General features: G+C 37.8%; 1 protein-coding gene across 1 annotated transcript in view; it reads left to right on the forward strand.

Moving 5' to 3' along the window:
- The window catches only part of WWOX (WW domain containing oxidoreductase), a 474,253-nt gene that overhangs the window by 109,752 nt on the left and 341,809 nt on the right, over positions 1-22,692 (forward strand). Inside the window, exon 8 of the mRNA XM_071440725.1 lies at positions 152-416. Coding sequence (XP_071296826.1) covers positions 152-416 — 265 coding nt within the window. The remainder of the gene's footprint in view (positions 1-151; positions 417-22,692) is intronic.

Genomic DNA, 22,692 nt, shown 5'->3' on the forward strand with positions numbered 1-22,692 from the left:
GCAATTTTCAGTAGATGCTTTCAGCTGCTAAATAAGCTGCTGTTTTATGTTGGTTCTGGCCAGGATCTACTCTCTTGTCTACATTTTATATTGTCCTTAATGAGAGCGAAATTAAGTCTGGGGTATCTAAGGCATATTTACTGTTTCTCAGATTTACAGAAATTAAAGACTCCTCTGGCAAGCTGGATTTCAGCCTGCTCTCTCCATCCAAGAAGGAATATTGGGCTATGTTGGCCTACAACCGCTCCAAGCTCTGCAATATCCTGTTCTCCAACGAGCTCAACCGGCGCCTCTCTCCCCACGGGGTGACCTCCAACTCGGTCCACCCTGGAAATATGATGTATTCCTCCATCCATCGCAGCTGGTGGCTCTACACTCTGCTCTTCACCTTGGCTCGGCCTTTCACCAAGTCCATGGTAAGTGAATGCCTTAAAATGTTTTGTGCGTCTTCATTTTTTCAAATCGGGGCAGGAGAGTTGTGAAAATCCAGCTGCACGTATCTGCCTCTTGCCTTTTATAACCATGACCCTGGTTTTAATGGCAAAAATCATGCCAAGACAGTGCTCTAGAAGAGGATTCTTCAACCACTCAAGATTTACTTTGTCAGCCTTCTCTTAAGGAACCTTCTAAGATGGAGTGCGTGACCTTGTTTGCATATATGATTTTTCACTGTGATTATGTCTTAGGTGTGGGATAGTTGAGAGTTATTTCTGTGCTCAGGATACGTAAAAACATCAAAAAAATTGCTTTTAAGTGGAATATGTTGACTGCATTTTTTATGTAAACAGATGCCGTAGTTAGAAAAGATACTACAGACATTATTAATGGCTGAGGGAAAGTGCTTTTGGTGGTAAAAGCATCTTCATTCATATTTTAAAAAAAAGCAACAACCCAACAATTTTCTTGATTCTTACAAAGTGCTGAAGACAATGGGTGTTTTCCATTTGTCTCCATTGGATTTTGGACTGGAACCATGACATAATGAAAGGCTTTGCAGTTCTTCCATCGCCAAGGTTATGAGTCTTTATTATGTAAGAATTTGCAGCACCTCCAGCACTTGGAGGGGTTACTCTGATCCTTTGAACCTCTGAGCCAATTATTTATAAGGAGTCCAAAGTATTTTTTAGGCAGAGAATGACATTTACTTCATTGAGAACTGGCTTCCTTTAACCTTAAGGACTGTTTTTCATTCCTTTTTCACTGACCAAGAAGGGTGTTCCCATAAAGAGGAGCAGGGAGGAGGAGTCTCCCTTGAATATTTCCTTCTATGAATCAGGGAAATGAAAAGACCATACCCCCTGCAGAATCTTAATTTATAGTGGGATGGCATGTGTGGAAAACAGAGGTGTTTAAAAATCTGATTACATGTCTATAAAAGAAAAATACTGGATCTTGGGGATCAAAAATATAAATGCTCCAGTGCTGACCGGGTGTCAGTCAGGAGAGCCCTTGCACCTCCAACCTCTGACTGCATTTTGCAGCCTGTGCATATGCAAAGCCTATTTATGTCCACAAGATTGATATGTGAGTGCTCTGGCACCTTGGGACGAGTAATAATATCTTTCAACAGCATGGTTTTTTGACCAGGATCTATAAAACCATGTCTCTGCTGTGTTAGGGATTGTTTGTGAAACAAATTCTTAAGTTCTCCTGAGAATGTGTGAGTGAATGTTAGCAAAATCCTGTGAAAAGGATCCAGTCTGTGGATGTTTATGAATTGTTAGTTTTATTTACTCTGACATATTTTCACAAAGGGAATGTTTGTGTTCGCTGCTCAGGGAATCTTATCCTCTAAGGAACAAAATAAACCACTCATGTTAGTTCTGAGTTCTTTAAAAGAATTGGTAGATTTTAAAAGTGTCTATTAATGGGTATTGCATATAAGAGAATACAAAATACAGGACAAAGATATCAGCAATGAATAACAGTGCACTCTGGTCCAACCCAAATCACTTCTGTTAAGTCCTTCATGTTTGTATCTCATCGAGGTTATTTGAATGTCATGATGGAGGATATGGGCTGAAGGTAAGCATCAGTTTTACAACTCATATTCTGATGTGAATTACATTCCCCTGAACTCTACCAATGTTTCAACAGCCAGTAAAACTAGAAAAGTGCCCCTTCCTGGGTATGCAAACAAGCTAAGCTGAAATTCTCATCATCATCAGTGGAAGAGTTTCTATTTTAAGGCTTGTAGGGAGCAAATTATTTGCTGCTGCTGCTTCTTTTTTAGGGACTGTGCTGTTGTTAACCTGGAATAGACTTTGCTGGGGATCTTTTTCTGGGTTTCCTTTCCATGTTTCTGAGGCAGCTCGCCCTGGAGTTCAGATGAGTGTTTTGGTCAGATTGTTGGGAGTGATCTCAAAGCTTTACAGCTGCAGTCCCAGGGTGGTGAGCTGCTCGTCCCTGAGCTTTCCAAGGATGTCTGCATTGCACAATGCAGCATGATGCAGCAGCATTTAAAGTAGAGCTGAGCTGGGCCCATCACTGGAGCTGAGATTGGAGCCAAGGTTGTGTGGGGAGAGGAGAGGTTGGGCAGCCCAGACAAGGAGCCACAAAGAAATGCCTGGACCTGTTCTGGTCTCTGAGGCTGTAGGTTCAGCATTTTGGTGTGTGGAGAGGCAAATCCTTCCTGGAGCCACTTTGAAACTGTTTGCCATGTCCTGATCTATTGGGCTCCTGGAGTCTAATATATAAATATATAAATATATAAATATATGAATATATAAATATATAAATATATAAATATATAAATATATAAATATATAAATATATTTATATATAAATATATAAATATATATATATAAATTATATATAAAATATATATAAATATATATAAAAATATATATATACGTACACATACACAGAAACTGCAGCTGCACATACCTGATTCTAAGGCCTTTTTGTATTATTGTGGTATCCAGGCAGTAGTTTGAAGTAGAGCAATGGAAACTGAAGACTATTCCTTTCTTTCCCATTGAAATGTAACATCCACACGGATTTCTTCACAGAAATTTAGAAGAAGTATTTTGTAGAAAGAAATAGTTGCAAATGAATTACCATTTTATTACTGAAGTAACTGTAGCTCTACTAATGTCAAAAGGGCTCTTTTTTATTTACCACTAAATAGTTACACAGTAAATTGGAGATGCTTAGATTATAATTAAATGTCAATTGAAACAAGTGGCCACTGTAAAAAACAAATTGGAAGAGAAGCTCTGGAAGTAACTGTGTAGGCCATGCTTATATTTAGCTGGTTTGATCTAGGGCTCTAGGGTTTTGGGTTTTTTCTTTCTACCTCTTTTACTCTCTTCTCTCCTTCTGTCTTCAAAAACTGACTGGAGAAAAGTTTGACTGAGTTGATTTTTTTTGTTTTAAATAAATGCTAGTCATTCATAACCCATCTGATTTTTCATTATTTACATACAAGAGTAAAGTTAAGTATATTTATTGTAAGTTGCAAGCTTACACTGAGTGTGGTATCTGGTGTCACCCCCAGGTGATTTTCAGTGTACAAGGGCATATAAAACTATAAGCAGAATGCCATTATCACACACTTGTGATAGTCTTACATAGACCTAAATATTTTTGTTGGCAGGTAACAGAGCAGAAAGAATATCATGTGTTAGGGTAGCAAGAGCTTAACAGATGTTTCAGTGAACTGCATTTTCAAATCCTTTCACATTAAGAAATGGCTGGGGTTTGGGGAAGTTCTGAGACTATTGGGTTACATTTCCTGTTGCAGTGCAAAGCCAGCCATTGTGCTGGAGTTTTAGCAGATGTGTTACCCCCTTTTAATGGTTGGGAGTAAAACACTGGTTCTGTTGCTGAGATATAAATTACATTTATAAAAGCTCAACTTGTCACTTTTAAAAGCAGTTAGAAGTAGTAAGACAACTCTGCCCTTAATTTTTCACTGTGTAAGAGACTGATACTTGAAGTGCTCTTTGATTTCTCTGTCCTCTCCCAAAGACAGTAACTTTCCAGAACTGGATTTTGTATTGAAATTACTGATGTTGAGAATTATAAGGAATATTTGTAAGGGCCTAAAAGCCTTCTGCATGTCTAATTTTTATCTAAACCCGTGAATTCTTGTCACTGGGATATTTTCCCAGGGGTGTTTGAGGCAGTAGCCCTGTGTTGCAGTGTTCATACAGGCAGGGGCAAACCCCAGTGCCTACAATGGCTTCACTGGCTTTGCTTTTGCCAGAAGTTGCAAGTGTCTAAATTTAAATTCCATGTCTAAATTTAAATTCCGTGTCATGATTTCCATGCACATCTAACATCAACTCAGAAATGTTATTCTGGCAAGAAATCAATCTGCATCTACAGGAGTGACTGCAACCTAATGATCACATCTGTTTGCTTTTGATAAAATCCCAAAAGAGGCTGTGCAGCCTCATCACCTCTTTGCTTTCTCCCCTGTCCTTTGCTGAAGAAGCTGGAATTACCCTTAGAGCTGGGGATAGAATTCCCTCTCCAAGCAAACATTTTTTGCTGTCCAAAGATCTGTGTGGGCTGTGTTGAGTTGACGTTGGCTTCCAGCTCTGAATTCACAGTTCAGGCCAAATTCTGCCCTCAGCTGTGCCTGTTCAGCCCCAAGAGCAGCCTGGGCAGGGTGGGTATGAGCCTTTTCCAGCACAGAATTTGGCCTCTCTCTCCTTCCTTAAGACCCTGCTGGAAATGCACTGGGGTTTCCTGGAAAGCAAGAGGCAGCTCTTTTTGGAAAGAGCCCCACGGTTCAGGTTTGATCAAAATGACAGTTTCTTTTCTCAGACTGAGTTCAGGACAAGAAGTGAAAGAGGATGGGAAAGGGGAATAGCCACCTATTGGATATTAGCAGCTGCAGAGAGTGAATAAATCACATGGGCAGTTCTCCTGGTTTATGGATTAATGCCTGAAGTGTAAATGTTCAAGTGGTGCTAAGCCACAGCTCTCTTTTTCAGCAGGTTTGTGGACCTTACCTCCAGTACCATGGAGGGACAGTTATTTTATTGAGCCCTGATAACATGTGCTTTCTTGCACAAAACTCCTGTTTAAAATTGACTGAATTGGGTAAAAAGGCTTATGTGGAAGAACATTTTGATTTGTTGAAATACGATTGTAAAGAGATGCCTCCAAAGTAGTTGTTGATCATTTTGTGTGTCCTAGCCAGCAATAAAATGTAATATAAGCTAGTTTATTATCAAACTTATATTTAACTGATACATACTTTAACTTGCTGCTAAAATAAATGTAGCATGAAATATAAGGGCAAATTAAATTTGTCCCCTGTAACCTACACCACAGGGATGGAAAGTCTCTATGGAAACTTATCCCTGTGCCAAAGTGAGCAGGTCAGGACTGCAGTGACCAGAATGGTGCTCAAGGGCAGCAGTGGCCAGGGAATTTCTGTGTCCAGCACGGCCCCATAGCTGTTTGGGGAGCAACTCTGGTTTTTTCCCTGTAATTTCATGGAGGAATTAAGGAATTTCTTCCTCTCCACGCCAGGTCCTTGAAGAATTTCAGAATGCTTTGTCAAGTATGTCGGCTGCAAGGCAGGGAAATATTTGGTCCTTGATGTTTTATGCCACTTGTAATCAAAGCAAAGTCAATGTGCTGTGGTTCTTGTATGATGATCCAGTGAACTGCTGCATTCTAGAAAGATACTCAAACTTTATCACTGAGTATTTGAGATTTTTTTTTAACTAGCAATGAGCTTTGGATCACTTTTTATAGAAAAATAATCTCTAAAAAGTCTTTTTTGTGGGTTGTTCATGCTGGGGAGGAGGAGTCCTTAATATCCTTGCAGTACCTAAAAGAGCCCCAAGGGAGCTGGAGAGAGACTTTTTTCCAAGGGCATGGAGGGGCAGGACAAGGGGAATGGCTCCAAACTGATCAAGGACAAGTTTATTTCCCTGTGAGGATGGGGAAGCCCTGGCACAGAGAAGCTGGGCATAAGGATGACCCACACATCTGAAGTTCAGCAGAAGAAACATTTTTGGATGAAGGTTAGTTTTTGTTTCTTTGACCCTTAAAGTTAAAATCCTGAGCCCAAAATTAAAATGGTAAAAGTAATGAAATTACATAATTGAATGTTGTTACTCTGTGTCATTTTGTGATATAATTCACAGAGCAAAATAAATTTTGTGGATTCTAGAACATGGTTTATCTTTCCTCACATTTCTTTTTTTCAAGTTTCTATTTATGAATGGATAGATGTTCCGGAAACCCCAAGTTTTTGTTGGCCCTGGGTAGAATAGATGAAATATGAATTTAATTTTTTTTTTTTTAAAGAATGTAGTGTAGATCCTATGTTAGGGAGCTATAATTAAAATACTATTTCTTAATTGAGGGATGTAGTGCTTAGTTACCTTATTTCCTTAGAACCCCTTGGATATCTGAGATGCTTTATTGTACCATGGTCTCTTCATTTCTCACTCCATCATCTTTGAAGAGGTGCCATACCACTTTAAACAGCTCACCAATCAGTTTCAGATGATGGATTCTCTTTAATCATTTACATCCAGAGAAAGTCAAATATTCCTTAGGAAGCCAAAGTAATCTAACAGAATGTATAGTGTTTGTGCAGCTGGATATCTTATTTATTTGAAGTTCTCAGGGAAATCTCTTCTGACTTTACAAAAAAGATGGAAGAGTAAACAGCACCAGCGTCCAAGTAATATGAGCTAGAAAGTCCCTTCTTTTAGAGAAAAGTCATTAAAAAAGTATATTTGCAAGATCCAAAAATAATAAAGTGTATCAAATGCAGAGTGCTGCATAATGTTTTTTCAATATTCTTACTATTTTTACATGTGTGTGTATATATGTGTGTATGTACCTACATATCTATCCATCTATAGAGGTGAAAAATATACTTGATTCTTAATATAGTTCATATTCCTGAAAGGTGAACACAATAAGAGTCTGTTTCTGGGAGAAAGATTCATTTGTTTGTTTTTTACTGTGTGATATGTCATTTATCATCATGTTGGCATTCCCTGGACATAACTGCATAACTGAATTAACATTCCTAAAAACTTCCTTCCAGGAAAGCTATTGAAAATATATGTGCATGTACAGAAATATGAATATTTCTAGGCTTTTGGGAGGTTTCCTACTGTGATGCTAATAGTGTTTCTAGTTCCTGTCAGTTCTCTAGTCCAAAGTTTGTGTGTATATAGATATCTTTTTTTTCCTCCTAAGGAAGATTTGGGGGAATTTGCTGGGATGGTTTTGTTGTTTTTGGTGCTGTGTATTGATTTTCTGTTTCTATTTTTTTTTTTTTTTTTTTTTTTTTTTTTTGTGTTACAGATATTAGTGTGGTAATTTCCTTTTTTTCTTCCTAAAGTCAAGACTCAAACTTGCAGAATGTTCCTTGCCCAGCTTGGAGCATTGGCCAGATTTCCATGTAGAGGGAAATAGGTCTGTGGTTTGATGGGACTGTTTTAGGGAGCCTGTTTAATTTTTCCACTGGATATTCACTGGCATATTGTACCTCAGTACCTTCCTTTGTAAATTACCCAGAGTTATTGAAAGAATTGAGTTGGATACTGGACAAATCCTCAACTTCTTTCTACTGTAGTCCTAATTATTTTATTGTATCTGTGCCTCCTTTCTAGGAGAGGGCTCGTGTGTTTCTAAAGAAAGAGAAGAAAAGGGAATATATGTTCCAGAAAAATTAATGAAAGCAAAATGTTTTCCTTAATTTTGTGTTGGTTTTGTTGCCAATACCAGTGGGAGATGATGTGCTGCCCTGCCTGTCCTCTTCCTTTTCTTAACCTACTCTCTTAAAGTCTGCAGTTTCTCACTATGATTTTATCAAAAAAGGAAGAAAGTAGAATGAATGATTTTAAAGTTGTTTAAATATCTATCTATATGATTCAAGAATCAAATTTAAGAATGGAAAAAGATTTGGCAGAAGAAGGACTTGAATCCATTTGGCAGTTGAAATATTAAAATGTGTTCTGGTACGTGTTAGATGACCTGGGTTTGTGTGATTTTCTTGTGAAAAAGTAGCAGATTTGCACTCATTCCCTTTAGAGGGAATGTAATAATAATAATAATAATAATAATGAACAAATCCATTGTGCTTAATTCAGTGTAAAAGTGCACCACAAATGATACAAGATGTAGTAGTTTTGCAGTAATCTCTTTAAGGATTCATAATCAGAGAATTTCTGGATTTACTTTGTTTTTAGAGTTTCTTTTGAGACTTGGAATACTCGAGTCATTTGGGTTTTCCAACCTCTTTATTCTGCTGTTTCTGGGAAATTGTTAGAGTAGCAGCATCAATCCTATTTTAGCAAGGAGGATGTCAGTAAATATAAACAACATAGTCAAATTCCATCCATTATTTTAGTGACAACATGTTTTTGCAGTTATTAAGTATCACTGTGGATATAGCACAGTCTTCATTGCATGACACAAAAAAATCTATACAAGGTAGTTGAGGAATTTTATTAATTGCAAAAGCATCACCTTGAAATAAGATAAAGATAGCAGTGTTGGATGATGCATCTTAAATAAAAAAAAAAGTATCTTTTGATATGGAGAGAGAATTGTTTGTCTTGAAAAACAAGATCTACTTATCCCAAACATGCAGGATTGACTTGTCAGTGCTGTAGATTCCCATCTCTTCCAACAGTGCTGTCTTAAGGGCTGATATTTCCAAAAAATGAAAGTATTTCTTCCAAAAATGGAGTTGAGCAGACATAAGAGTTGAAACGTACTGTGAGCTTATTTTTAATGTTTGGTCACAGCATTTCTCATTTCTTTACTTTCTCATAGATGGGTGTGCACATACAAGAACTGTGAGACTCCTAACTGGATATGGAAGCGTTTGCTCCAGTGTTGAGCACCGGGCTTGCTGTGAAAGGAAGGGGCTTGAAAATCCTTGTGCTGAACTGGTACTCAGCACTGATTTTTGATTGAATGTTGTACCTACTATTATGCAAAAAACCCTGAAGAACACTTCAATTTAACAAGCTAGAGCATAAGAATACTTGGAAATACTAAGATTAAATTTTTCACTTAAGTTCAACACTCTTGAATGTAGGTATTTTTCTTAGAATTACCTTGTCTCTACTGTAATCCATTAATGAATACAATTAGGGTTTTTTCATTTTGTGAGAAAATTGGAAACACAATTTCTTTTGACTGAACAGCATTACTATTAAATTGTTGTCCTGGATTGTCAAACTTGCATTATGATGAATACTACCAGTGCAAGAAAACTAATTTAGCACTTCAAGTAAAGCAACCGTCTTGGCAATTTTTTATGATAATGAATTTGTAACAGTGTCATTTAGAATCTGATTGTCTACTCACATCAAGTAGCTCATCCCATCCCAAATAGTGTGGTTATCTAACAGCATTAATTATGGAGCAGTGGCATGATCTGCAAAATGATACAATTGACAGCCAGGCTTCCCATGGCAGAGCAGTGTCCTGCCTCTGTAGGAAAGGAACCCCCATTACAGGTTACCAAGGCAAAGGTCCCAAATATCAGCAGGGTGGGCATCTGAAAAGTCAGTTCCTGTTTCCTCTTGTGGATCACTGTGCTGACCATTCCGCTTGTAATATCATGGCATAAATGTAAAAATTGAATGCTATTTTTTTTCATGTGTAGCAACACTAAAATAAGGGTTTTCTGGGAAATAGATTTTTTTTTGTTGGTCATCATGAGCAAACAGAAGTAATTTAACCAGTTCAAGGAACAAGGTGTTACCTGAGCTGAATGAACTACATTGCTTGCATTTGATGAACCACTATGTACAAAGTGAGCCTCTCTCTTAGCTTTTACACCAAGAGTGGTGATTTTGTGAGAAAAAATGATGTGTTAACTTCTTCCATTCCCTTGATGAGAAATGTATGTGAATTTTCAAGTTTTAAAGGCATTATGGCAGAAAGTATCAACAAAGCTGTCAGTTCCACTTGTGATATATATTTGTTGTCTCCCTTTTGGCTTTGTGTTTCTAAAGGAAATGTTTTCATCTAGAATGTCTTTTTATTGAAACAACAGCTGAGCTTACTTTTGGTGATGAGGTGAAATTTATCATTATTGAGTTACACATGTGCTTATTCCATAATCAGTAATGTGGTGTTTTAAATGGTCTTCAGCTAAAGTCAATTAGGCTCTTTGGAACACAATCCAGACCATTGCTTGTCCTGGAAAATCAAATACTCTGTGTGTCTACCCATGGCCAGCAAAGCTGAGCACTGCTCAGGGCTTTTTCTGCTGCTGGGAAGGGACAGAACACTCACCTGAAAGTTTTGTCACTGTCCTCAGCAAAGATTCCTGCAAATGCAGTCTAACTGCTAATCTGTTCCCCTGGAATCATGTTTATGGCTGGTAATGAAATGTGGCTGGGCCAAATTGTGGTCATTGCTGTTCACTATCATTATAAGAAAAAAGAAATTCTTCTGTTCCCTTCTGCTGGCAGATACATCCATGAATTAATGATATTGTAGCATTCAGAAGCTGGAAGGAGAGGGTTGTCCAGCTCTGAAATGGAGACTTAGACCTGGAATGAAGTCAATCTGTTTGCTTCAAACATCACTACTGAGATGTTTGTGTCTGTTGTGCCTCAGTGCTCTGGGAGATTTTTGTGAGTCCTTCCCAAGCATATATTCTGAATTTATTTGGATGGCTTCCTTACTGTGTGAGTGTCAGCACTGAATGTCAGCAGTGAACAAATGAAAGCTTGTCCTATCTTCTTAATTTGTTTGGTTTCTTATTTTCACAACAAGTATTTTGTGTAGCTGAGCTAAATGAATTACCAATTTTCTTTGGCGTTATTTACTTTTGAGAATTTTGGTGGCCTGGGCATTTTAGATATTGTAAAATGAAGCTTGGCTGATAAGTGTTCTATCAGAAGACAGAGGGATTCTGCCTTGCTGTGGAGGCAGTCAGTAACAGCCACTGCAGAATATTGCAGTGTGGGTTTTGCAGGGCTGGGAGTGGAGCTCTCTTGAACTAATTTCAAGTCTGATTGCTGATTTTTGCCTGTGTTCCCTGTTCTCTGGTTTCTGTCCAGGACTGTGGTTTTGCAGTGTTTAGCTGATGCCAACTGGAAATGGCAAAGTCAGGGCTATCAGCAGTGTGCTCAGTTACCACTTTACCAGTAATGCCTGGCTAAAGGCTGTTTTGTCTACTACACAATAGTCACTCAAATACACATAAAAAATTGCCTGGACCATTTAATGTTGTCTTTAAGAATATTAGATGAGCTACTTTAGAACATTTTATAGGCATTTAAATGAAAACCTTTATGAAAAGCTGTGGATTAATTTTCTTGGCCATGACATGCCCAAATACAACACGTGTTGTACATGAACAAAATCTGGGCTGCAGAAAACATTGCTACTTAAATTTATGTAAAAGGACTCTTACACTGACCTGATGTCATTTCCTGCCTTAACCATGTGTAAATGTGGTTTTCAAAAGGTAAAATTAAAATGTATAGAGTTGAGATATGTTTCACAATGATCATTTTAATGTTTGTATCTATAAGTTTTGCCTGAGATAGTAACAAAAATATTGAGGAGTAAATAATGGAATTTTCTACAAAACAAAATTTTAAGATGGTCACTTGTTTTTTTTCTGCTGGCAGTTAATGACTAAAATCCAAATTCTCAGGTAATGTGTTTGTAAATCCCCACACAGAAGGAAAAATATTCTGCTTGTGTTCACTGTGAAAACAGCTGAAATAATGCGGATAGAAAAATAACTTTGAGGTGATAAAATGTATAGAATTAAGTGAAGAATTTGCTGTTTTTTCTGAGTTTTCAGATGATGACTATTTTTTCCTAAACATTTATATTGTGATTTTCTTTTTCAACAGAAAAAACTGTTTTGAATCGAGTCAGATAAAAATACTTTATTTTTTCCTTATTTCTTCCCTCCCTTCCCATCATGTCAATAGCTAGAGAAATAATTCTCAAATTACTACAAACAAGTCATTGGATTTCAGGGGAACTATTCAGTCTCATAGGTGACTGTTTCTGAAGTTTCCAAGTGTGGTCATTAATAGATTGATGGAAGCTGTTTCCCAGTTTTCATTGCAGTGAATCTTAATGGCTGCCAATTAAAATATATTTACATATGTCCTTACATTTCCCACCATAACGTGGAGCCTATAACATGATTTATACTGACAGATACTGATTGTTGTTTAATTCTTCCTTTTATCCACACTCTTTTGAATTATGAATTATATCAATCCTTAAATCTTTGTTTGTTTTAGAGTAGGTTCTCTTTTTTTATTTTTGCCTCTTGGCACACCATATATGCACTAGCAAGTGCTCGCAGTTTCAGCTGCATTTAAGGAAATATTGTTGTAAGGCTTTTATGTGCTGTACTTCAATCAGCTAGTGCCAGCAGTATCCCAATAGAAAGACCCTCAACAGACCATTTTCAGCATTTTGCTGCAATTAAACTCCTCTGGTTTTAGCCCTCAGGCAATTTAGTACCTTTTTACATATGCACATTATGAACTTTTGACCAGGGCCTGGTAGTCATATATTAGATAGCAGCTTTTGAAAGCAGACTTAACAAGTTCCTCAGAGTATTGCAGCCAGAGTCAGTTGTGGAAAAGGTAATTTAACCAACTTGCAGTGAGGCCATTCAGAATCGTACTGATGATCCTAAATATGTCTCTTTTTTTTTTTTTTTTCCTTGTTTCCTCTGGAAGCTGGTAGCAAGAGCTCTCAAAGAATGTGATTGATCTTTTATTCAGCAGCTAACGAGGGCTGTGATTCTATTAGTGCTCTACAAGGCAAGGGAACAGTGATTTAATGAAGTGTCTGGCGAGCTGGTCATAGATTTATCCTGTTGTCTCTAATTTGCAGCGCCCGTTGTGAGCGTAGGAGAAGCCGCCCTGGCAGTGCCATTAGGCAGGCATTTCCTTAGCAAACTCTTGTAGGGTCAGGTGTGGTGATGTGGGAGAGGCAGTGCCCGAGCCCTCGGTGTCTGGAGATGACAGCAGCTGTGCTGAGCACTCGCTGGAGCGGAAAGGGAGGATCAGAGGTCCGGCTGCGAGCCCCCCTGGCCTGCGCAGGGCCAGATGAACTGCCAGGGAGCTCTAATAGAGTCATAATTGGCCATTAGAACTGCAAAGGTGCAATAACATCTTCATACAAACTGCCTGGCGCCAGACCTGCTGCCAGGTGCTGCGAGCTTCCGTGGTAGGCTGATCTGGTAAAGCTGATTTTTTTTTTTTTTTTTTTTTTTTTAATATTCTTAAGAAAACGAGGCACTGCGTCCTAATCGCTACAGTGCAACAGAAATATGAGAACATCAAAACTTGAGTTGCTTTAAAGTGACATTAATGTCTTTCACTTCAGCGTGTAACCTGTCAGTCTTACTCAGAAATGATGCACTAAAATTTGCCATGTAGCTATGGATAAAATAATATCATGAAAACCTTTTGGCTTTCACTTAATTAGTACTAAATAGTGCATTTTATTTCTGTCAACCAAAGGCTACTGAATTTTGGTTTTGTTTTTCTTTGCTAACCTGAAATACTCTTCTGGTGATACCTGTAATGTTGCACTGCTTTTTTTCAGCATTGTTTTTCCACAAAACTGAGTCTGAGTTAGCCAAAGGCACCCATTTTCAGAAAGAATTTTTCTTTGCATGAATTGTTTGGTAATTTGAGAAGGAAATCGTGGTATGGCTTTATACATTGTCAAGGAGATCAGTCAAATATTTCAATCCAAAAGTAATACATAATAATGAAGCAGATCTGATGTGTGGTTCCGTCCTAGCTAGACACAGAACAGTAGATAAATGAATGGTTTTGAGATTTCTGGGGCGTTTCCTGGTGGCAGCTGGAGAATTCCCATGTAGAAAAGTAGTCAAAGCTGAGAATTAGAGGGTAGGCAGAGATGACACTGTGGGAGTGTTAATCCACTTCTGTTTATGTGGAGTTCACCTAATTGGGATCTCAGCCTTGTGTTCCAGGCTCTGTGCATAAAGGTAAAGAAAAGCTTCTGGCCCAAAATGAATCAAATCTGTTTAAAGGAAACTGCAAAAATCTCTTGTGCAGTGGATGAAATGTGGATCTTGGCAAACAGCAAGGAGACAGAACCATGATAACTTGTCTCCTTATATAATTATAGCACATGCACCACCATATAGTTGTCATTGTGCTCAGATGGATGATTTTATCTTTGAAAATTAAAATTTCTTCAGTTGCATGAGCCCTTGAACCGCTGTGAACCTGACACCCTGTGAGATGTCATCTGGGACCCCTGTTAAATATACAGACACAGTAAGTCTAGAAAAAGAGATATTGGGCTTTTAAATGAACAGCAAGAGGATTTAAAACAGTAAGCCAAACTTTCTAATTTCCTAATATTGACACTTCTGTCCCTCACAATCTTATTATAGTATTATTCTGTGCTGGTCTACCATTTCATCAAAAAGTCTACAATGGAACTAAAAATCTAAGCCTTTTAGCCCATAGATCATTGCACTTGGTAAATGGCTTATTGCAGATTAGATAATGTGGTTCATAGCACATCCAAATCAATAAAAGGCTAGTCTGAACGTAGTAAAGTGCTCTCAGTCTGATTCTTTTTATTAAGTATATCTGCCATGAGCAAAGTGAAAATTTTAGTCTTTTTGCTTAACTTGATGTAAGAAAAAGGCGTTGCTTAAATTTCTGCATGGTTGTTTTCTTTCCTAGGGAAGATCTGTCCCACAGAGTTTAAGGTTTTTTTGAATAAAAATTATCTATATTGTCTGAAAAATGATGCGATTCTTATATTTCCAAAATTCAGAGCCCCGTGGTTTGGTGTTCCCAATGATCCCATGCTAGAAATGAGCCCCTAGCTCTCACATTTGTCAGATATTCAGTGGTCTCCGTGAAATAAACTATTTTATAGCTGTTCATCCAAAAATCATCAGCAGAAACTGTCAACTTCAGCAACCAATGGAGGTGGAGAAACGTCAAAGAAATATTTTGAAGGTAGGGTGTATGATTCAATAGCAAACAAGGAGTGGTGCTTTAATCTGGGTTGGGAGAGGCCCAGGAATCACCAGGAATCTGGGGCTGAAAGGAAGGATGTGGTGGCTCTTGCTGCTTTACCCCATGAGTGATCCTGTGCTTCTGAAGGGGTGGAAATACAGAAGGGCATTTTTATTTATCCAGAGAAACTGAGGAGGCTGATACACGTGTGTCAAGGGTGGGCAGGTATGAAGAGAGGTTTTACCCTTCTGGCTGGGGTTATATTAGAAACCCAGAAGAATGGTGGCAAAATGGTGATTTATGTCTCTCTGCCTTTACTTTCCACACACTTTCACTCATTGCAATTTTTTATTTTCCTGTTTACGTCCATGGCCTGACCTGCTGAGGAGATGCCGAGCTGCTGAACCGGGTCGAGAGCTTGTCTGGGTTTTGCAGCTTGGCTAAAAAGGGGTTTTAAAGCTATATTAAAAATCCAGTGAATAGCTTGGAATTTCTTACAAACAATCAAGTCAGATAAACTGTAATTGGCTGCAGAGAGATGCTCTTAACTTACCATTCTTTGACCATGTTATTGACCACTATGTGTTTGCCCATGTTATTAATAATTTATCCTTTGAAAAAATCTATGTGCATTATAGCCTTTGATCTCAGAAATTTCAAAGCTGAACATGCTATTTCCCTTTCCCTTTTGCATTTTTCTTTCTTTTTAAAGAATTTTTTAAAAGAGAAGAGAATGAAAAAATAATTTTTAAACTTTTTTTCTCTTTATTTTGGTGGCAGAGCTTCCTGATGACACCCATCCCTGGTAATGAGAAATGTACATTAATACAGTAAGAATATATATGAATAAAAAAATCAAGGCAAGCTCACTGTACTTTGCAGATGAAAATGTTTGAAAACAAGACTTAATGCATCTAGTAGATTAAAACAGAAATTAAAGACTTTGGAGTAAGAAGAGATCAAAGGCTGTCTTTTCATTGTTCTTTTTATTGTTTATTGACTTCAAAAAGACTTTTTAGTTTAAGCTGACTTTAATGTCTCTTGAATGCTCTTTTGTAAAGTGACTTTGAAAACTCGTGGATAATGTCTTCATTAAGTGGGAAAAAATCTTGGTAAAAATATAACTGTAACTTTGCTTTCATTATAATAGGAATAGATAACACTTTGCTTAATTAAGGTCTGTTTTCCCTCTGTTCAGAATTTTACGACCATTTTTTTCATTGAAATTAGTGCTGATAAAAGCTCGAAGTAGACACTGCTAAACTGAAACTCTTAGTTTTTCAGAGAAGTACGGGGATGTGAGTTCTCTCTCTGTATTTGTTAATCAGTTAATCAGGATGTTGTCGTGTGTATGTGAGCTATTTTAGGAAACAAAAGAAAAAAACAAAACCCAAAAGCATATTCAAGTTGTATTGATTCTAAAATAAAGCAATGCTTCTTGTGTTGTTGAAAATGTTAATTTAGAGACTTTCTGCTCTCATTCTGTTTCCAAATGTCTGCTTTTCTCACCAATCCCAGATGACTTGATGTATTTGGATTATGTTAATATTTGCATTAATAATGACAGTAAAGATCACAAATCTGTGGAGGCAAATGAGAGATTAGGAAAGCCATGCAGGAGAACTTCTCTGGGGAGCAGTGTGGACTTTCCACAGTATTTTGAGGTTTAAAAAATGCACTCTAGGAATGGGATTGCCTTGGCCTTCCCCCTCCCAAGAGAGCATCTTTTTCTCATGGTTCTGTGGGATTTTTAGATGGACACTTTTAGATGGAAAGGGAATTATCACGTTTGCATGAAGTGCACTCCATCTTTTGAGATAATTGAGATATGTATTCATTTTTTGTTTGCTCCTCACTTGTCTATAATTTTGGTACAAGAGGTTTAGCAGTTTCTGATGTGGGTTTCTAGTGCAGCTCTGATGTTTGGTACCCTGGGGGTGTTGGACAGTTATTGTGATGGCAATTTTATGATATTCACCCTTCCCCTTCTGTGTATTTCTGCCAGGGCTCTGTGTGCAATTCTTGGGCAATCTGCTTGGTTCTTACTGAGGATCAAAAGATTCTGATTTACAGTCTGCATAAGTTGTTTGCAAGACCTTTTTACATACTTAAAAAACTCAGCAACTCCTTTCAACATGATAGCTGAGTTGCCAGAGTTTTTTTTAATGAGAAATGTGTGTTGAATGATTTCTGTAACTGCCTAACCTTACTTCAGCTTTAAAGGAGATTGTCTTCAAAAGGAAAACCAAAGCTACACTTGTTTCCCTTTGCTTCCCTTCATGGCTGGGGACAGAGAAGCAAAGCTCTTCTTGGCTAGACTTATTTTTGCTGACTTTCAGCTATGATACACCTATGAGGAATCTTATGTCCAGTGCAAGATGAGGCACTGGAAAGGATGTCTTTGATGCTGTGTGAATCTAAAAGCCACACTGTGTTAATTTTGAGACTGTTGCTAATGTTATTTAAGGACTGGCTTATAATTTTCTTCTACTTCATTTTACTGTGGGCAACCACATTTTGGATTTGGTGATTCAGTATCCAACAGTTCCATTTTGTAGACTGTTACTAGTTTTCATATTCCTAGATGCAAAACAATTTTTTGCAGTATCACTATTTTTATGGCACAAATGGTTAAGTATTTTTACAAGTGTAGCCTTTGTGGGTGGTTTAGAGGCTCAATTACCCACTGAAATGGAGGAAATAAATGTCCTCAAGGGTTTGCATTTGGATCATATGACACTGTGGGGCTCAGCTTGTTGTTAATAATTCTTACATCTGTGTAGCACACAAGAGCACGAGGCAGCCTTTGGAAATGTAACACAGTATTGCTGCTGGTACCCTTGCAGAAACATCTGAGTTCTTATACAGGAGGTGACAGAAAAGTAAGCCAAGATAAAGAAAGCAACTAATCAGCTGGCAAAATTGATGTCATGTCTAATCCTGCCTATTAGATTGAGCAGCTAATGTGAAGACTATGGGGATGTTCATATTTATGATGCATGTGGCAGATGCTGCTTGGGTTGCATTGTACGTTTGGATTATGGACCCTTGAGGGACCAAAAAAAGAAAGAAGCCAAAAAAAAAAAAAAAGAGAGAGGGAGCTAGAAGCAAAATGATGAAAGAATGAATGTGGCTAAATTCCAAGCTTATTATTGCAGTAATTTTTGCCTTTATTTTGCATTAGGAAATAGCAAGGGGTGGTCCTACAGTGTGAGAAATGTGGTTGCTCTGCACTGGGCAGATTTGGCTCCTCTTGCACCAGGAGACAGCAGACACCCAGGACATGGAGAGCTTAATCCCTTGGAATTCTGTGCTCAGTGCTTGTGAGCTAAAGGTGCCAAACTTGCTCCCCTGATCAGTGCTATGAGTCTTGACACACGTGAGAGCAGAGCTTGGCTCGAGGGTTTGTTTGCATATTTGCATGCTTCACTTATTTTATTGACCACCCCAGACCTGGTTTCCTGCCTTGCACACACAGAGAGGCCACTATAGTGGTAATGTACAAAGTGAATTAAAAGGAGGAGGCAAAACATCTTCCAAAGAAGGTGAGATGAGAAAAAATTAGGCCGTTTCAAAAATAATTATATAATGGTTATGTATGTCAGCTAATAAATGCGTCATAGTAATGATTCCAAGGTTTCTTTGTGAGTATAATGCCTCTCATTATGATCCCAAATTCTATTATGTGTTTTCCATAAGTCATCCAAGCCCATTCTGGAGATCAATGTACTCTATAAAATATTATATTAACAAATTCAATGTTTGGCTGAAAACTATATGAAAAAGAGGGTAATACAGGCAGTAATATATCTCCAAAACCACTTGAGCTGTCTTGTTATGAGCTCTACATCCTTGTTGCCTATTATGTGTAGCAGCAGGGGACCTGAGGGGACCTCTTAAGAGCAGAAGGGTCAGCAAATCACAAAGGGTTGAGGCAGTGTAGCTCTCTTTTGGCTCTGAAGACCTGAAGTACCCAGGGTAGGCTATTAAATTCCTGTTTACAGCTAGGCTGTATAGCCTCACACTCTGGAGCTGCTTTCTGCCTGAGCAAAACAATATATTCCTGAAAGCTGGCAGTATTGGCCTGTTGGTCTTCTAGAGAAATTCTTTCCTGAAATGAGCAGAGCTGTCAGCAAGGGAACACTGAAGGCATCTTTAGATGCCTTTAAAGCAGCAGCTTTATTTTTGTTTGCCTGGTTTGGATATCTTGTAGTACTTTCACACTCCTTTTGGTTTGGCTGTTTTCCTCTTTTTCCAGCTTTCCTTTACAAATCATGCAGTTGTTGTAGGCAAAAAAAGCACTAATTGTTAGAAGCCACCTCCCTTCCACCCAATGTACAGAGAAGCAGTTGACATCCCCTCAGACCTTTCCCTGTGTTCAACATTGACAGGAAATGTCCTTTCTGTTGGTACTTGGGAGTCCAAATGCTCTTTGTGTAGTTTTGGTTTTTTTTTTGAATGTGGAAGCTAATACGTTGAGAGGGTTTACAAGACAACATCTTTTAGAGAAGAGCCAGTATCCAGCTGCTGCTCAGCTGTAGGAATGAGCTTCTGGTTCCCTGCTCCTGAAGCTCCACAATTTTATGGAGTACCCACTAAAAATCATTAAGCATGCAAAGAAGTGTGCTCAGATTTTCCCTAGTCATGTGTGCCATGCATGACAGTGCACACAGTTGCCTTTCCTCCCTGGGGACATACATTTTAATGCTGTGTCCATTTACATCACAGTTGTATTAATTACATTTAATGTAGTTTTGAGCTAAGGTAGCACAGCCTGATTTCAGAGAACAGTGTTGTAATGAGGCTTGAGTACCATTGATCTATGACTTGGATATAAGGGATTCTTAAGGGAGTTTGCTGATTTATGTAGAAGACTGATGTCTGTGGCCATTAGGAAACACCAGTTTTCATTACCCATCAATCTCGTGGAAAACCTTTAGCAGCATGATCTCCTATAATAGTTATCTAATCTGTTGAATTAGAGATTAATGAAATGAAAACATTACAGAAGGGGAAAATACACTTGTAAGAGAAGGCAGTTTCACAAGAACAATACAGACTTATTTGAAAGCATGTGCAACAGCAGTCTGAAGACAACAAAAGGATAAATCAGCTCCTGCTATTGCTGTCTTAATCTTTAAATTGCAAAAATCTATGTGGATATATGGGTTAGTAAATTACTAGAGCAATGGAGCATATGGGACTAATTCCAAAATAGAAGAAAAAGTAGAACACACCATTTAGAATATCACATACTCATTTGTAGAATGGTCATAGAATTTAATAGAGTTCAAGTTTAATTCTGCTTAACTGCATCTTTACTTTTAGATTTGTAGAGTTCAGAAGTTGTTACTTTTTGAAATACTTTAGTAAGATCAAAAATTAGAAGAAAGAAATTCTACATTATATAAAGCTGTGATGGTATTTATGAGAGCTGTGATTTGGACACTGGGAATCTTTACACAGGGAGAAAAAACTAGTATCTTAAATATTTGGAAATGGAAAAAAAGATGGAGACAATATCTTCTATCAGCTCATTTCTAAGCATCTAATTTTCAGCATGTTCTGTGCTCCTTTTTCCTTGTAGCTACTATATGTAGTGGGATATAAAACAGAAGGCATTTTCAAAAAACCAAGCTGCATTTATCCATACATAAAAAAGAAAATACTATTGAGGTGACCGTGTGTGTCAGTACATCACTTTATTTCCACACCACCTGCTGCAATTAAAAATGAAATCACCAAGCAGCAAGTACAGTAACTTCATCAACCAGCTGATATTATAATTAATGACTATATAGAGTCTCTATTATTGTGTACTTCCAAGGCATCAAGTGGAAAGCTGTCGTAGTGCTTTAAATAATGAAAAAGTTTCAGGCCTTGATAAATGGCTCAGTTGGATGCAGTTTAGAAAGTTGAGAGCATATGCTTCTGTCATTAGAAACTAAGGACCCTCGTTACCCTTGCTATAACTCTTCAGATTCATCTGAAACTCTTTGATCCCCTTATGTACTTACACTGTGTTTAAAATGCAAAAGTGTAGAAAAATATGGTGTGCATGAGAAATTCAGTGAGGCGGGAGAAAGATTAAAATAAAGCTACTGTTCATTAACATCTTTGTTTCAAACCTGTTGGAAAAGAGAGCATTAGGCTGTAGCCACATCTCTTTTGAAATGAGAGTAAGCAAACATTTTTCTTTGATTCCTTTGAGATTTTTCTTTTAAGAAACAATTGAAATCCAATAAAGAAATGTGCTTCAGAGCATGCTTATGAAGATATTTAAGTGACTTAATAGAGGAATGACAGCAAGGATATTTGTTCTTGAAGGCTGTGCTTCAACTCTGTGCTGTTCTGCAATAAGAGGTGTAAAAAGTAAAGCAGTGAAGCAGAAATTTTGGGTATTACTGGTGAGGCAGGTTTGAGAAAAATAAACTTTGAACAGGGAAGCTATTGGTAAATTCACTTCCTGAACAGTATGGTTTCATTGTTAAATATCACCATTTTAACTGAGAACTGCTAGCTACTTTTCAGCTTCTATTTTTTTTTCTTCTCTCTCTGAAACTTTTGTATAATGTATTTGCCTCTGAGGATATTTCATAGCTGAAATGCTTTGCTTGGCAGAGCATGTTACAGATAGAGAAAATTTTGTCTAATCCCTGACTCTCATGGTTGTCATTCAGCTTTGTTTCATGTATTGAAGCAGTATGCCACAACCATTTCTCAGACCTTTTATAAAGGAATTATGTGTCTTTTAAAGTATTGAATTAAGATAACAAAACATATATGTGAATATATGTATATGAATGTATAGATAGCAGCAGAACTAAAGATTTCTTTCTCCCTCTCATAAGAATATGTGCAATAACTGAGTGCTGTTTTTTTCCTCTTTTATGTCATTATTTAGAGCCCATTAATTAGAATCTAGGTTTTCTGAGCATCCAAAATTGTGCCTTGGCACTACCTGCAAGCATATCACAGGAGAGTGTTTTAGTCCAAAATTTCTCAGTGGCTAAAATGTGTGTTTAACAACCTGGTGCTAAATTAAGGACTGAAATTGAGGTACTGGTGAATGGATGGAAACAGACGTGAAAGTTCTCCTTATGCAAGGAATGAGTCCTGTTCACCCTCTGATTTGTGGGAATTCTCATGCTGGCATAGCAGCAGCAGCCTGTGCTGCCAGGGGTCCCCTGGGATTCTTTGTGTTTGAGAACTCTCCCTGCTTTGGTTCTGTTTGTTTGGACAAAAAAGACACAGAGTGACTCCTTCACCATGTTCAGCTCAGAACATTTATGAGCCCTGTGCAGTTTGTGAGACTGATGCAAATTCAGTGCTGGTGCAATGGGTCCATCTCTGCTCTTTCCAGAGGGGTACTTGCTTGCATGAGATGTGGATTTGTGATAAGTGCTGGATATTAACCAGGATATTTGGACTTAAGCATAATGATCTTATATTGCTACAGCATTGTGGCAAATTAGATTAAACCTGAAGGACACAGGACCTGATCCATCCTTAAATTCATGATGTGTGAAAGTTGCACTTCAGACAAGTGATAGGCTAATTGCTTCCTTAGCTTTAGTAAGTTATAAACAGAAATATTTATTTCAGTGAGCTAACTGGCAAGTAGGTTGAGAAGAGAGAGAGCAGAGACATTCATAGATGTAGATTTTTGTATATATTGAAAATACTCTCAGATTGTGCTATTAGTCCCTGCTTTTTCACATATTTCAGGACATTTATG

The sequence above is a fragment of the Agelaius tricolor genome, unplaced genomic scaffold (genome assembly GCF_023055355.1).
Source record: "Agelaius tricolor isolate 1412-34295 unplaced genomic scaffold, bAgeTri1.0.p SCAF_15, whole genome shotgun sequence".
In the NCBI taxonomy this organism is placed as follows: domain Eukaryota; kingdom Metazoa; phylum Chordata; class Aves; order Passeriformes; family Icteridae; genus Agelaius; species Agelaius tricolor.